Raw genomic sequence first — 15566 nt, 5'->3', positions numbered from 1 at the left:
TCTCAAACCGATGTGGAATCTCACAATCCATCCTCCTTAGGGGCCCAACGTCCTTGCTGGCACACCGCCCGGTGCCTGGCTCTGATACCATTTGTAACAACCCAAGCCCACCACTAGTAGATATTGTCTGCATTGGCCCATTAGCTATCAACCTCAGAGTTTTAAAACGTGTCTACTAGGGAAAGGTTTCCATACCCTTATAAATAATGCTTTGTTCTCCTCTCCAACCGACGTGGGATCTCACAATCCACCCCCTTGGGGGCCCAGCTTCCTCACTGGCACACCACCTAGTACCTGGCTCTGATACCATTTGTAAACAACCCAATCCCACCGCTAACAAATATTGTCCACTTCGGCCCGTTAGCCGTCAACCTCACGATTTTAAAACGCAACTACTAGGGAGATGTTTCCACACCCTTATAAGAACGCTTCGTTCCCCTCTTCAACCAACGTGAGATCTCACATGCTAGAACAATGAATGACAACGAAAATGATATCTATCTGCATTAGAAACGATTGGCCTCTTCCCCTTTCCAGTTTCCATTTAGCAAATGGGATGAAACCAATCAAAACTCCTGGCATATTGCTGTCGTTTTGATGAACTCTAAAGAACATTTAGGGGAGGGGATAATAACTTAAAAAAAAAACTCTTGAATCATACAACTCTAACAGTTTTGTCTCTCTGTCTTAAGGTTCTATAGGCCTTCTTCCTTCCCTTCTTTGCTTTTAACACCATTTCCACTCTACACCCATCGCGTACTTAGACAGCTGACTATCTTTTAGCTCTGCAGCTGCAAATCCAAAACCAAACATCATCGTACTTAGACTTTGTCTGTTGATTAAAGAACAAATGAAAGAATGTCTCTTACCGGTGTCGAATAAATTAGCCGGTGTCGAATAAATTAGCCGCTATCGAGCTTCATGAAGTTCTTGATATCTATAGTCAGCTTGTCATGCACAACACTATTTACATCCTACAAAGAAAAGAAACTGCAAGGAAAGAAAACACCCACCTAAATTCAAACTCTCTTTAGCTGAAACCCATCTAGAATTATCGAGTACTTTACCGATATGTGGAGTTAAGAATCACTGTTCTTGTCGACGAGGTTTCGAAGTTTCCTGCTTGGAGAATTCGTCATCTACTTCGAATACTCGTACCGTGTCGTTAAGATCCGTGAGTTATTGGCTTAGTTCATAACCTCTTCCTTTTCCTGCAAGATTAGAAATCGAAGTCAATCTTCGCTTAGAACGTTTCGTGTTCGTCTTTGATATAACACTATACCTGTTGCTTCATCTACTTGATTCACACTTCCAGAGCTTGATTCATCAGAGGATAAGATGTTCTTCTTTCCCTTCTTCAAGCGGCCTAAAAGATATGTTTTTTCTCCTCTAAAGCTTCTCAATGGTTCATTCTGGGAGAATGGCAAAACTATGCCATGGCTGTTCATACTTTCTTCTTTGATATTATGATCTTCGGCTAGCTTCAACCCGTCGAAATGGTTAAAACTTTGCTTGTTATTCTCTTTCCCTGTGATGCTAAATGGTGTACTACATTCAGAAGATAGACATGATTGTGACTTGAATTCTTGGTAATCTTCATCAGATAGTTCATCTTCTCCAAGATATCCATATTTGGCTCTGTAAGCTTCAAGTTCATTCTCTAAGCCCTTGATTTCTTCCTCTCTTTTAGCAAGCAAATCATTAGAAGCTTGCAAGGCTTCTTGGTCATATTCTGCTTGTTCTTCCATCATTCTTTGATATTGTAAAGCTTCCATTTGAACAGCTGCTTTCTCAGCTTGTAAACGAGTAATCATCGCCATTGCATTGTTTGCCGCAATGGCTGAAGCGCTTCTTTCTTCGTCGAGTTCCATGTATAACTCCATGAGTGATTTTCGATCGATTGGAACCTGTCTGTTCAAGCAATTCAAGATCGAATCATTGTCTCCTGTCCCCAACATGTCTGTCTCATATGTCTCTGCTGTTAGCTCTGTTCTTTCTGGTTGTGTTTTTTTTGGGATCCTAATCGCCCACCTGGGACTGTCGTTTACAGAATCTGTTAATGGGATACCAAAGAATTTGTTTCCTCTGCCAAAAAGTGGTGTCCTGGAACTTTCATGAACTTCCTCTGTTTCAGGTAGCAATGGCGTTTTAGCTGCTTTGATATCTTCCTTAACTGCATTCAAATGAATTCGGATACTAAAATTATACGGTATACGTGAAGGATGATGTCGAGAAAGAAAGTCGAGTCGTGTCGGTTTTTATGGTATGTTCGTAGGTTGGGTTGAATTGGGTTAGGTTAAGAGATTTTGTGAACGTTGATTCAAAGAATTAAGATTTTAGTTCATAAATTTTCAAAACATTGGTTTCAGGTTAGTTCAGTTAATCGACCTAGACGTTTGGTGTCGTAGGTTGGTATGTTTTGACATACTCGAAGTGATTGGGGGTGGATTGAAATTCAATAAATAAAACTTACATGGATGAGCATCGAGATTCCTTCCATGTAACCCTTCATCGTCTTCTACAAATTCTGGTTCACTATCAGATAACAGTTTGAGTTCGGTGTAACGAATATGTGGTATTTCCAACCCAGTAGGCTTCTCCTCATTTTTTAAATTGGAAAATGCGGCACGTGGTGAAGGTGCAGGTGCTTGCGAAAACGTACTCCCGTTTTTTCCTTTAGAATTCGACGATTTCACCTTTAATGGCTCCCCACAACACGAACAACAACAAAAATCCCCGCTGCCCTTCCCCATTGGTAAGCTCACAACCTGTCGGTTATCATCCTCGACGAAACACTCGAGATCCTTATGCAAAATCCTGACAAGGGATTTGTAGGTATCGCAATCAGATTCCTTCCCGGTTGCAAAAGATAGAAGACAAACCTCGCACATCTTTCGAATGTCGGAGAGTTTCTTATGGTTGTGACAAAATGCAAGTGACGAAATGTCCTTCTTGTGACCTTCACAAATGGCATTGTTGTAGTAGAAATTGTCTGCGTTTTTACGTAGGAAAACATGGTCGATTCTGGTACAAAACAAACACGGGACTCTCAATTCGAAGAACTTAGCGAATTCATTGGCTAAAAATGAAACAAACCCATCAAGGAAAAGCAAAGCTATGAGAACCCATTCGAGGACTGCGCAAACTATGAAATGTGGGAACTTTCCGAGTTCTTGTTCTACGTAACGGGTGAAGGAACGAGAAGCCATGCTCGAGCTGGAAGAAAATGGGTTCAGATTCCGAGTTTTTTTTTTTTCTTTTTTTCTTTTTTTTATGGAGATGAAAAGATCATGATCTTGGTGGGATGGACCAGACCTAGATCATGACCTTTTTTTTTCCCTTTTTTTCCTTGTTTGTTGGGGGATTTTTGTGTGTTTTTTGTTTAGGATTGTCCTCTGTGTCTGAGTGTTTCTGGGTTGTGTTCTTCCAAGAGAGAGAGAGAGAGAGAGAGGCGACAGAGCAAAGCAAGAGGTTATGAGCTAAGTTAGGGGAAGAAGAGCCTTATTGGGATTTATGTCCGGTTTTTTTGGAGGAACCTGAGGTTGTCTTTCTTGACCATTTACCGGAAATAACGGTCATTCCTGCACTTCCCAACTGATAGCAGTTAATTACAATTTTGACCTTTTTGCCACGTGTACATCTTTAACTTTTATTTTTTAATTTTAATTTTGAGTTTCCGTTATAAGTTTTAAAAGTTGATTGATTTATTAGATGTAAAATTAAATTTTATGTTTTTAGGTTCAAACTTTGAATTTATAAATTTTTTAAAAAAATGTAAAATCGGTCTAGGTCCTATTTGAAAGTTACTATTTATATAAGATGCATTGTACATTTTTTTTTAATACGGTGGATTGTGAGATCCTACATCGATTGAAAAGGGGAGCAAAACATTCGTTACAAAGGTGTGTAAACCTCTCTCTATTAGAGGCGTTTTAAAACCTAAGGAAAAAACCCAGAAGGGATAGCCCAGAGAGGACGAGGACAATATTTGCTAGCGGTGGGCTTCAGCAGTTACAAATGGTATGAGCGTGAATGTTGGGCTCCCAATGGGGTGAATAGTGAAATCCCACATCAATTAGGGAAGTGAATGAAACATTTTAAGGGGTGTGAAACCTTTCCCTACACGTTTTAAAACCTTGAGGGAAATATCAGAAAGGAAAGTCCAAAAGAACAATTACGTTTTAAAACCTTGAGGGAAATATCAGAAAGGAAAGTCCAAAAGAACAATTTTTACTAAGGACGGTCTTCGCTCCTAAAACAGTTCAAATTTTTCTCAAGAAAATGTCCGAGTTAATAAGAATCCGATGGATATCTAATTCTTCTCAAATTTTATAACTATTCTATTGCTCACTTGCTTAGTTAACTTGTAGTTTGTAAAATAAAATCAAAGTGGGAATAAACAAATAAATTTTCCTTTTAGAGATCCTCTCATATAACAATTTCCACTCCACAACCAGTTTTTTCCTCGAGAAAACAAATTTGATGCGTCTAAAGGAACAAAAATGGCAGATTACTGTCATACAATTCTTGACAAATATATTTACAGAGAATGAACTATATATCAAAGAACAAAAAGAACTAATGCATTGAAGCTCTGTAAATGCACTAGCTCGTGGGCAGAATGTTTGCAGACATGTAAGGAGATATGCATCCCTTAACCTGGAACAAAATTGCACAGAAGAAGTTTAGAACAATGTCAATATGATAGTAGACCTGAAAAATTATGTAATTCAACCAGACTCAATCCCTTTGGACTTATGTTTCATCGAGCTACAACAATCTTATCAACTTCACTATGCGCTTAAAAATTTTAAAACAACAAAAAGTGTCCCAGTTGCTACAGAGTTATGTACTGGGAAACAGCTGAACGATTTTGGAAAAAGAAATTGGAAACAATAATGGAATATGAAAAGAAGATGGGTAATAATTCACACAAGGATTTATTTATTACCTGCAACAAACAAGAGGGGATTTGGATAAAACCCTGTAAAAGAAGGTCAACCTTTTCCAATGTGCCATGGGGGATGGGTGTGATAACATATAGCAGACCTTTAGATGTATCAATGCCCCTAACGATTCCTGTTCCGTAAGATATTAGTTAGAGCATCAAATTAAACTACGTACGGAGTTCTGGGAAATGAATTTAAGGCCCGAAACAAGCAGATAACTCAAACGTTGATTCAACACTCTGACCTCTTGATCGAGAGTGTATATTTTATGCAAGTTGCTATACTCATGTTGATAAATAACTCAAAAAATATTGGTGGTACAATGTAGTAGAAGTAACCTACCAAGGCCAACACACCATGACAGATTTTCAGAAGTTTTGGAGGATTCAGCTAAGCCGACGATTGTCGCATTCAGACTATAGAAGATCTGATCGCTTGGGACCTAAGTGATAAATGAAGACATGATCAATACTGGTACGTTGTGTGCATGCAGGGGTGGTGGTTCAGTACGAGAAAGGTGCAACATTTGAATTAGTGATAAACATTGCTGATGTTCAATGGAAGGGAGAAAGAAGAAAGAAAATTGGTGAAGTTTCTTTTTGTACCAACCTGACAGTGTAGGTGTCTAATCTTAATGCTTGATATTGGAACTTGATAAGGAGGGTGAGATGCCAGTGCATGTGCAAGCTCTTTAATTGTGGTAATACTGCAATCTTTAGGAAAGCACTGTCTAAAATACGCCATTATACGCAAATCTCGCATGAGACTTGCATCCTTTTGTACTAATATCCTAACACAATGAAGGAAGAGATGTGAGAATATTATACTTTCATGTTTGAAGTCATTGTCTGAAATAAAACGTGTCGATGAAACAAAGGTTTATGGGAAACCTTTAACCTGCATAAATATATGCTTTTGAAATTAAAGATAGTAAAGAGCTTACGATCTATTAAACGCATCTTGCCGAGCAGAACGTATTTCTATTAGATTGGTTGACCCAAAATCTTCCTCCTCTTCTAGCCAAAATTCCCCAGCCGGAAGGTTCTTACTTTCAGCAGATATATTTATTTTGACTACATATGATGGAGCAATGTATTTTAACATATCTACCAATATCTCATAACCGACACCTGGGGCATTCGCAAATCGAAGTTAAATAAACAAGGAGAACGTAATACGTAACTTGTCGAAGACTTTCCAAAGCAAGAAAAAAAATGTTGATTAAGCCATATATACAATTCAAAAGAGTAGGATACCTTTCACCCAGCCAGGTGTATTAATAATAAGAGGCAATTCAATCTTTGCAAGTTCTTGAGTCTTGTTAATCGAATGGTACTCTTTGCGGTAATAATCGTACAAGCGACTTGCATAACTTAAATAAGCTGTTGGATCTCTTTTTGAGGATACATCACCAAAGAAAAAACATCTAAAAGAAGAACAAGGGAAAAGAAACACAGTGAGAAAACAGAATTCTTCATTATTTACAAATAGGAAAGGGGCATAAGATATAGTAAAATCATCCTTGGTTAAAAAATTAGAATAGGTTTTGACTTCGACAATCCTCAACACAAATCATATAGTCGAGTTACAGATATTCAATAACAGAAAACAAAAAGCAACATTAAAAAAGATGGATTCAACAGATGCAGATAGCAAATTACAATATCTATATATATATAGAATGAATTCAACACAATTTACCTCTCTGGCGTCTTTAGGCATGGAGTCGACAAATCTAGTTTCAAAAAACAAGAAGAAAAAAAATGATTTTCAGTCAAGAGAGACTACAATTGGGGAAAAATTTATTAACGTTTGGTACACGAGAATCTATTGACACTGCAAAGGACCTTAACGAAATAACCTGGCGTTAGTTTGTCGACCACGGTGAGGGACAGAAAACCCGGTGGAGTAAACTCAGGCTGTCCAACATCTGAATCCAGGTAAACCACTTTTTTATACCTGCAAGCAGAAATAAAAGAAAACCATATTGAGTAAAGCATTATCAACTCAAGGAAACATAGAGGTATCCAAAAAAAACCCATTTCCACATTTGAATTTTGAAATCATCAATAATTAAAAGAAGAACAAAGATAACCTTTGAAGGAAAACATTGAGAAGGTGGCGTGAGAAAGTACTTTTGCCACAGTTTTTGGCACCGCAGATAAGAACAACAGGAGGCGGCGAAGTTGGAGAATCAAAAACTATGGACTCTGCAGCCTCGGACCATTCTTCAGGTATGAAAATATTGGGAGAGTTTTCAAGTTCTAAAAGAGAAGACATGAATGGGGTTTTATTGAGTCTCCCTGAATCTCTAGCAACTGTAAGCAAATTCATCAATTTAGTCCACACTCACCATTATGAATACATACAAAGAACAATGACATTCACTTGACTACCTTTAACAGTTCAAGAAGTGATTGATTCGTATTTTAATGAAAAAAAAAATGTCTAGATTCATGTTCTTATTTCCATACATTCAAAGGATCACAAATATACAAATATACAAATATAAACAAGTTTGACGTTGTTCGGCCAATCAAGCTAGAAACTAAACAAGAATAAGATGACTAATTCATGTCCGAATCATAACAGCCAAATACAAACCAAGATTGTTTTTATCTTCGTTACTATTCGACTATTGATATTAAAAAAGATACAAAAAAATCAAACAACGCTTCCATTCTTTCATTAGACAAGTTCTAATTGTGTTTTTCAAGTGAGAAGAAAGCCATAGAGCACCTGTAACAACAGACAGGGAGTATAAAATCAGTGGAAAAACCCTAGGAGGGAGGAGGCAGCGGGAGCACGAACGGAAGAAAGACAATGGAGGCGACAGCAGCGAACAAGAAAGAGAGGCGGCGTCGACGCTAAGCTGCTGAAACGGAGGAGGAGGAGACGGCGTGAAGAAGAAGAAGTGGCGTGGAGCAGTTAGGTTTTCCTTTTTTTTCTTAATTTTTTTTTTTTAATTTTATTTTACACGTGTGTTTATCTTTGTTTTTTCTTAAGAAAAAATGAACTGATATGAAAAAATAGCAACAATAATGATAAAAATAATAATAGTAATAAAACGAGTGATGTTCTCATATGACCCGATGACTCGAACAACTTAAACAATTCAACTAAAATTATATAAGAATCGAGAGATGTCGTGATACAACTGAGGAGAACGGTGCATCATCTATACACCAAGAAGAGTTGGCAAGATTTATTAAGATATGATATTTGAAGAATATATTTTAATAATTAGTTACGGAGTATATCTTATATATCAGTAATCATTTTTTTTTTTTTTTTTTTTTTGAGAATTGTTAGTAGTATATTTTATCATAAGATTTGATGAGCCGTTTATTTTATCTTTTAACAGATTTAGTTAGTTATATATTTTTTCGGTCTTTTAAGTATTAGTTGATAGTTTGTATCCTATTATTTAAACGGTGGTAAACATTAATGAAGATCATACTTTCGATCCAAATTCCATTTCTATTTCTCATTCTTAACAAGATTGATAAACTAAGATGCAAATAACACAAGCATCGATATCTTCGGGAGTATCAATGAAGTTAACTCATGAGTCAATTCTCAATAAGAGTTTCGACGAGTTGTAAAGGTGGATGACATTCTAATGCTCGTAGATATCATAAAGCACCAATGATATTCGATAGCCCGTGGTTGACACGAAATTTGTCAATCATGTCCTAGTAAGCATTTTAAATATCTCGTAAGTCTTTGTTTGTTTAGTTTTGCTTTCAGTTAGCACTATAATGCTTTGAGAAGTGTTGGCAAGTTCAAATCACGTGGTAGGTTCTAAGTCGAGCATTTTAGGGTTGTTTTAATCTAACTAATTGAACACATCTCGGTGAAGCTTTAGATTAATGTAGCAACATGTGGACCGTGTTGTTGAGAATTAAAATGATGCAATATTGGACACAAGGAACCTCAACGGTTGAGCCATAGAACTTGTTCTATAGTAGAAGCAAGTCGGGTAGAGTTACAAATGACGTGAACCTTGGTTGAGGATGAAAAAAACCTCGTCTAATATCCAACAAAGCCACGAACAAGTGCAAAAAAGCACGTTGGAGCTTAAATTTTTCTTTAAGTTCGTCAGCACTACAGAGTTGGAAGAGCACGAAGCTTACACCAATAAGCTTATGGCTTTAGCTGAATCAAATATTCAACCATAAAATACTTTTATTAGTTCACTTTGGAGAGATTTGAACCTCTGATCTCTAAATCAAGACATGTTCATAAATTAGTTTGTAGATCCCACATTGGTTAGAGAGGGGAACAAAACATTCATTATAAGAGTGCAAAACCTCTTCCTAATAGACACGTTTTAAAATCAAGAGGCTAACGGAGATACATAATGGGCCAAAGCGGACAATATCTATTAGCGGTAGGCTTGAACTGTTACAAATGATATCTCATCAGTCGGCGCAAGACACTGGTCGAAGTAGGGCTAGACCCTTTTCATAATAGACACGTTTTAAGACTGTAAGACTAACGACGATACTTAACAGGCAAAAGTGAACATTATTGACCAACAGTGGCTTAAACCGTTACAAATGCATATAAAGCTAGAACCAAGAAGAAAGAGACCGAAAAAAAGAGGAAGAAGAAAGACCTGATTTGACATCGCGGCATCCATATCCATTATCATATTGCTAAGGTAACCATCAGTCTCCCATGGATTCTTCTTCTTTCTCATCCCTGCACTCATAGATTATGTAGAGTTCTTAGCAAGTGAGAAAGGGATCTATCCACTTGCAAAAGCCCTAAATTATTCTTTGAAAATTTGAACATGGAATCTCCCTTCTAACCAATCTATCCAAACTTAGAACTATGATTTCACTCATCTCTCACTCTCCTCAAAAGCAAAGAATCTCAAAAACATTGCTTATTATACTATAAATACAACACAACTTCATCTCTGTTTCTTCATTCCAATCAATTACAGCTATGATCGGTAAAGAAAGAAGATCGAGCGAATCGCTCTGCGAGAAATCCATGCTATTGGTAGCGAATTTAATCAAGCTTTCCAGCTCTATTTCTTTCGCCAAAACCGCCAATGAAGTAACTGCTGGATCTAGGGCGGCAGTGCGGCAATCGCGAGGAAATCCGGCGACGACGCCTCTGATTCCAGGAAGTAGACGGTTGCAGGAGCCGCAGAGCCGTGCGAAGCCGATCTACGTGACGAAGCCAGGCGGAGGAGGCTTCCAAATCGGCCATGGATCGCCTAGGTATTCGTCGCCGTCGTCGCCGTCGCCTTCTTCGTATTTGATTCGCGAAGAGAGCGATTTTATTGAGGCGAATGTGGATGGTTGGGCGTCTGAATACATAGAGAAAGTTCATAAGAACAGGAAGAATTTGGATGAATCGACGGCGAAGAAGCCATATCCAATCGCTGAAAGTCGCCTTCGTAGAGCCTCCTCTGCTCGGAACTAACCAGATTTTGGGGGGAAAATTATATATATATATATAGACATATATATATATATATATATTCTCTAAATTTTATCCCTGTGAATTAATGTCTAAGCGCTACTTCATTTGGTTTACTAAACAATAAATTCAAAGTAATTTTGATGAATTAAAAAATATGTAATCAACAAGTAGAAGATCGGATCATCGACCATCGACCATCGACCATCAACATATAGTATTTCTCTCTCGTACTTCATTGCCACTTCTCGAAGCATCGGAAGGGAAGTCGGGAAATACCAACGCAGGGTTAATTTCGTTGACTACTCATTTTTTTTGCCTCCTGTTCGTATCCTAACTCGAGAAGACGTTAATAGACTGTTTCAAACTCATTTGGTGTGATTCATAGGAAAAAATCGAAAAACGCTAAGTAATCCAATAGATTGACGAAAAAAAAAAACATATGATTAATACACAGTTGTCCTTGTCATTCTTTCTCTTGGCCTCCCCCAAACAAATACAGCTCCACCAATAAAAAAGGTGAGCGCCCCTCTCCTTATCGGTCGAGCTGCATCGCTCCTTCCCCTCGGCTCCTTATCGGTTGAGTTATATCGCTCCTTCCCCTCGACTCCTTATCGGTTGAGTTATATCGCTCCTTCCCCTCGGCTCCTTATCGGTTGAGTTATATCGCTCCTTCCCTCGGCTCCTTATCGGTTGAGTTATATCGCTCCTTCCCCTCGGCTCCTTACCGGTCGAGCTGCACTGCTCCTTCCCCTCGGCTCCTTACCGGTCGAGCTGCACTGCTCCTTCCCCTCGGCTCCTTATCGGTCGAGCTGTACAGTTCCTTCCCCTCGGCTCCTTATTTGTCGAGTTGTATAGTTCCTTCCCCTCAGCTCCTTATTTGTCGAGCTGCACCGCTCCTTCCCCTCGGCTCCTTATCGATCAAGCTGCACCGCTCCTTCCCCTCGACTCCTTATCAATCGAGCTGCATTGCTCCTTCTCCTCAAGTCCTTATCAGTCGAGCTGCATTGCTCCTTCCCCTCAGCTCCTTATCGATCGAGCTGCACTGCTCTTTTCCCTCGGCTCCTTATCGGTCGAGCTGTACCACTCCTTCCCCTTGGCTCCTTATCGGTCGAGCCAATAAAAAAGGTGAGTGTCCCTCTCCTTATCGGTCGAGCTGCATCGCTCCTTCCCCTCGGCTCCTTATCGGTTGAGTTGTATCACTCCTTCCCCTCAGCTCCTTATCGGTTGAGCTGCATCGCTCCTTATCGGTTGAGCTGCATCGCTCCTTCCCCTCGTCTCCTTATCAGTTGAGTTGTTGTATCGCTCTTTTCCCTCAGCTCCTTCTCGGTCGAGCTGCACCGCTCCTTCTCCTCGACTCCCTTATTGGTCGAGCTACACCGCTCCTTCCCCACGGATACATCGCTTTAGCAAAAGACTAAGGAAATGGATCAGAATAATATTCATTTAAATGTAAAGATGGTTAAAATGGAAAGTGGAAAAAGAGATACCTAACTTTTGAGTGTTATCCAAGTATTGAGCAACCACATAAGAATGGCATCCCCTTTTGTTGAGAATCCATAGAACCTAAAAAGCTAGAAATTCAAGAAAACCACACTATTGGTATTACTTAATCAAAGCTATAAAAGTTCCCAAAGTAATGCGCATCAGAATTAGATCCCACTTTTTAATTTTTCACATATTTTTGCATGTGCCTTCTACATATTTACATTATATTAAATGGTAACTTTTTGCTATTTAATAACACTTACTTTGATCTAAAAAAAACAAAAAAGACTCGTATGGTCTGCTGTTGGCTCGTGAGATTAGAAGTTGGCCCGATACCTATAGGATACATATACATGAAGAGTCAAAATAAAGTCTAAAAGATCAAATCAAACCAAGAACGAAACAAGATTATTTCCTCAGTACTAATACATTTCTTGATCAAAGACTATGTAGCGAGGAGAAGAAAACCAATATTGTGAGATCCCATGTTGGTTCGAGATGAGAACAAAACATTTATTATAAGAGTGAAAAAACCTCTCCTTAGTAGACGCTTTTTAAAATCGTAAGGCGGATGGAGATACGCAACGGACCAAAGCCGACAATATCTACTAGCAGTGGGCTTAGGTTGTTACAAATGGTATTAGAGCCAGATACCAGGCGGTGTGTCTGCGAGAACGCTGGCCACTGGCCCTTAAGGTGGGCTTAGATTGTTACAAATGGTATCAGAGCCAAATATCGGGCAGTGTACCAGCGAAAACACTGGGCCCCCAAGGGGGATGGATCGTGAGATCACACATTAGTTGTAAAGGGGAATGAAACATTCTTATAAGGGTGTGGAAACCTCTTCCTAGTAAACACGTTTTAAAATCGTGAGACTGACGACAATACGTGACGGGAACTATAAATGAAACTTTGAGGAACTTGCAACGGAAAGGAGGGCATATGAGATAAAATCTGGCATTGGAAGAGAATGAGCTTCACATATAAGTAAAATGACAGTACAACCACCTTGACCCACAAAAGAGGATCAAATGCTATCCACAATCACAAGATGCACCAAACCTAATCTAATAAAAGATAGAGAAATATGAGGCATGAGGCATCTACATCACAATCTCCAGATCAAACTTGATATTTTCCCTAATTCAAAACACTCCAAGGCCACACAAAGATACTGAAAAAGCCAAGACGTTATCATTAAGCAGTAGAGAGCAGAGACAGCTTGTTAGGTTCAGTTATACAGACAAACACCAAATGAACAACAATCCAAACAAAGAAAACAACAAGCCACAGCAGTTCTATCTCTTCTCTTAGCTCCTTTTTTTGGGGGGTTGGGGAAAGGGATATACAACTACAACAAACAACTTTAGTTAGTGGCCTAATCACTTTGTCTCCAGATCATTATACCATACCATTCAAAGTGATTTTAAGAAACACTGATAATGTTATCCCCGCTGCTCATTCTTGAGATTCCTGGGAAATCAGGGTGTTTTGATGAAGAATTGGCAGAGTTTGAAGGCAAAGAAAGGTTAAGAGAAAGAGCTCCAGATTTTAATGCCGACTTCGAATTCGAGTTAATGTTGGGTGTGGTTGGATTGAGTGGCAAAATTTCAGCAGCAAGGTCAAGGTTTTCTTGCCTAAGTGTGAGATTTTCGATTGGATTTGGCACAGGTAAAACTGCAGGGCAAACAGATAGAGGAAAAGTTGGCATCGGATGATGATATCCATTTATGTTGCAAGTTTCAGGCGGTGGAGGTGGCAATAAGGATTGCAATTTGGAGGAATTATCTTGAAGTTGAATTTGGTGTTCTTCAGCAGCCACCTTTACCTAATGAACCCAGATAAAGAATTATAAGTAAAGATCGATTTGGAATTGCACTTATTGAAGTATACTATCATTAGAATCCCAAAACTACCATTCATATCCCTTTGCTACTCGAAGTGGTGGTTTTCTTTGTTATTGTGGGTTAAAAAATGCAAGAACAAAGGAGCAAATTCCAAAAGGAGATTGGCCAAGAAATTTCACTATCTGTTTGTTGAAATCCTGATTCACCTACCCAAATGAATACACTATTTCAACTGAAAATCTCAGTTTGGAACCCTAAGGAATCAAACAACAGAGTGCAAAATACTTGAAAACCAATCCATGGATTCTTCTCACCATCTAAACAGAAGTCATAAATTTAGTAAAGATGAGAGTTACCGTATCCGTGGTGATATCAAAGAGGCTGGATCTACGGCGGCGACGATTTAGGTTGCTTCGGCGTAGAAAGTATTTTTGAGCGTGGCTAGCCACCTGAGTGGGGGTTCGAGTTTTAACGAAATTCCTTGAAATTCCTCTCCAATCCCCTTTCCCTACTTTCTGCAATCCCAGCAAGAAAAGTTTGTGCTCTTCCTCCGTCCATGGTACTCCTGGGAATCATCCACAAACAAACTTCCCAAAATTAGCTTCAAATACCGAATAAATTCAACTAATCTATACGATTCCAAAGTAAACCTAGCAAAAATTCTCAATCTATTAAGTGAGAACCTGCCAACTATCAAAACGTCCCAAAAAAATCAATCGAATGTGTGTTAGTGTTTTACAGGAACTACTCAGACGAATCGCAAATAGTATTTCAAAATCACTTGATTATCATCATCATCTTCATCGCACTATTGATACGATTATATTTAACCTGGCGAAAAAAGTAAAGAAACGACAAGAAAAACAGGGAACGAATCGAACCTCGCTTGCGTTCACGATTCCCACCGGAATTGGGAACGGCATCGTCCGCAGAAGCATAACCAGCAGCCGAATCTTCCTTCCTCTCAGCGGCGGAGATATTACCCTTACTATTACCGCCGTTATCATCATTGGAAACCGCAGGAGGATGCTGATACTGAGAGAGATTGTTCATACTGACGCTCTTCCTCATCGGGTCCACCACGACTCTAACTCCGAACAACATGATTTCCTTGGTATCGCCGCCGGAGACGGCGGAATCAGGAACGTCGGTCGTCATCGGCAACTTCGACGACGCAGTACAATTTTCAGAAAAGGAAAAAGAAACCCACCGAAATTAAACAACAATATCAAGACAAGTGGTGCATTGAATTATGCTTTATATATATATATATATGCGGCTGTGACAATCATGGGAGTGAGTGTCTATGTAACACGTGGCACTTTCTGGTTGGCTTTCATTTTTTGTGTGTATTTCCTATTATCTAATTATCACTCCTCCTTTGAAATATGAACAAGCTATGGATAATATTTATTTATTATTATTATTATTATTATTATTATTTTGCAAATAACGCTAATTTCCTTTTTTTTATTTTAATTGATTATTATTATTTTTTTAAAAGATAAATAATGCTTTTATTTATATTTTTTAAAAATCTAAAAAAATCGTATTTACCCGATATTAAAATTATTTAACGAATTTATTAGATTTAATTTTAAATTTGATGCCTAATAAAATCCTAAACTGGGCATCTCATCAGCAGGATTGAATACCCTGATCGAATCATAGTTCAAGCCTCTCGTCCTGGACAAATAGGAGACGTGGGTCACCACAGGTCGCACGACAGAAGAACACCCAAGATAAAAACGCACAGCCCTCGATTTTAGTTTAAAATTTAAAGGGTATACCTGTAATTTAACATTACTATCGAATTCACTATTTTACGAGCAAAACGAGTCGG

General features: G+C 38.6%; 3 protein-coding genes and 1 long non-coding RNA gene across 5 annotated transcripts; 1 reads left to right on the top strand and 3 right to left on the bottom strand.

Annotated features, from left to right (window-relative positions):
- Positions 1–479: 479 nt before the first annotated feature.
- On the bottom strand, positions 480–3442 carry LOC111801753 (putative myosin-binding protein 5). 2 transcript variants are annotated; one of them, XM_087127142.1, is made up of 5 exons: positions 2474–3442; positions 1283–2173; positions 1068–1211; positions 870–990; positions 480–791 (listed from the first exon to the last, which is right to left on the bottom strand). In XM_087127142.1, exons 1-3 carry the CDS (start codon positions 3207–3209, stop codon positions 1180–1182), a joined length of 1659 nt encoding a protein of 552 aa, XP_086983268.1. In that variant the 5' UTR covers positions 3210–3442; the 3' UTR covers positions 480–791; positions 870–990; positions 1068–1179. The 2 variants fall into 2 exon arrangements, with proteins under 2 accessions (XP_086983268.1, XP_086983269.1); XM_087127143.1 differs by having other exon boundaries at positions 1068–1205.
- A 954-nt stretch (positions 3443–4396) lies between these two features.
- LOC111801754 (Pre-mRNA cleavage complex II protein family) lies at positions 4397–7904 on the bottom strand. Its single transcript, XM_023685895.2, has 10 exons — positions 7689–7904; positions 7045–7267; positions 6811–6908; positions 6651–6684; positions 6206–6375; positions 5893–6079; positions 5559–5739; positions 5292–5391; positions 4952–5079; positions 4397–4659 (listed from the first exon to the last, which is right to left on the bottom strand). Exons 2-10 carry the CDS (start codon positions 7227–7229, stop codon positions 4606–4608), a joined length of 1137 nt encoding a protein of 378 aa, XP_023541663.1. The 5' UTR covers positions 7230–7267; positions 7689–7904; the 3' UTR covers positions 4397–4605.
- A 1627-nt stretch (positions 7905–9531) lies between these two features.
- On the top strand, positions 9532–10695 carry LOC111801757 (uncharacterized). Its single transcript, XR_015422419.1, has 2 exons — positions 9532–9615; positions 9904–10695. It is a non-coding gene; the product is annotated as an uncharacterized LOC111801757 (long non-coding RNA).
- Positions 10696–13048: 2353 nt separating this feature from the next.
- LOC111801752 (transcription factor MYB1R1) lies at positions 13049–14974 on the bottom strand. The gene is made up of 3 exons (XM_023685892.2): positions 14605–14974; positions 14080–14288; positions 13049–13704 (listed from the first exon to the last, which is right to left on the bottom strand). The coding sequence occupies exons 1-3, from the start codon at positions 14879–14881 to the stop codon at positions 13303–13305; spliced, it is 888 nt and encodes a 295-aa protein (XP_023541660.1). The 5' UTR covers positions 14882–14974; the 3' UTR covers positions 13049–13302.
- Positions 14975–15566: the final 592 nt, after the last annotated feature.

This window comes from Cucurbita pepo, chromosome 9, assembly GCF_057944985.1.
Source record: "Cucurbita pepo subsp. pepo isolate OVF chromosome 9, ASM5794498v1, whole genome shotgun sequence".
Taxonomy (NCBI): Eukaryota; Viridiplantae; Streptophyta; class Magnoliopsida; order Cucurbitales; family Cucurbitaceae; genus Cucurbita; species Cucurbita pepo.
Note: the sequence above shows the minus strand (reverse complement) of the source record. Positions and strands in the feature narration are given on the sequence as shown.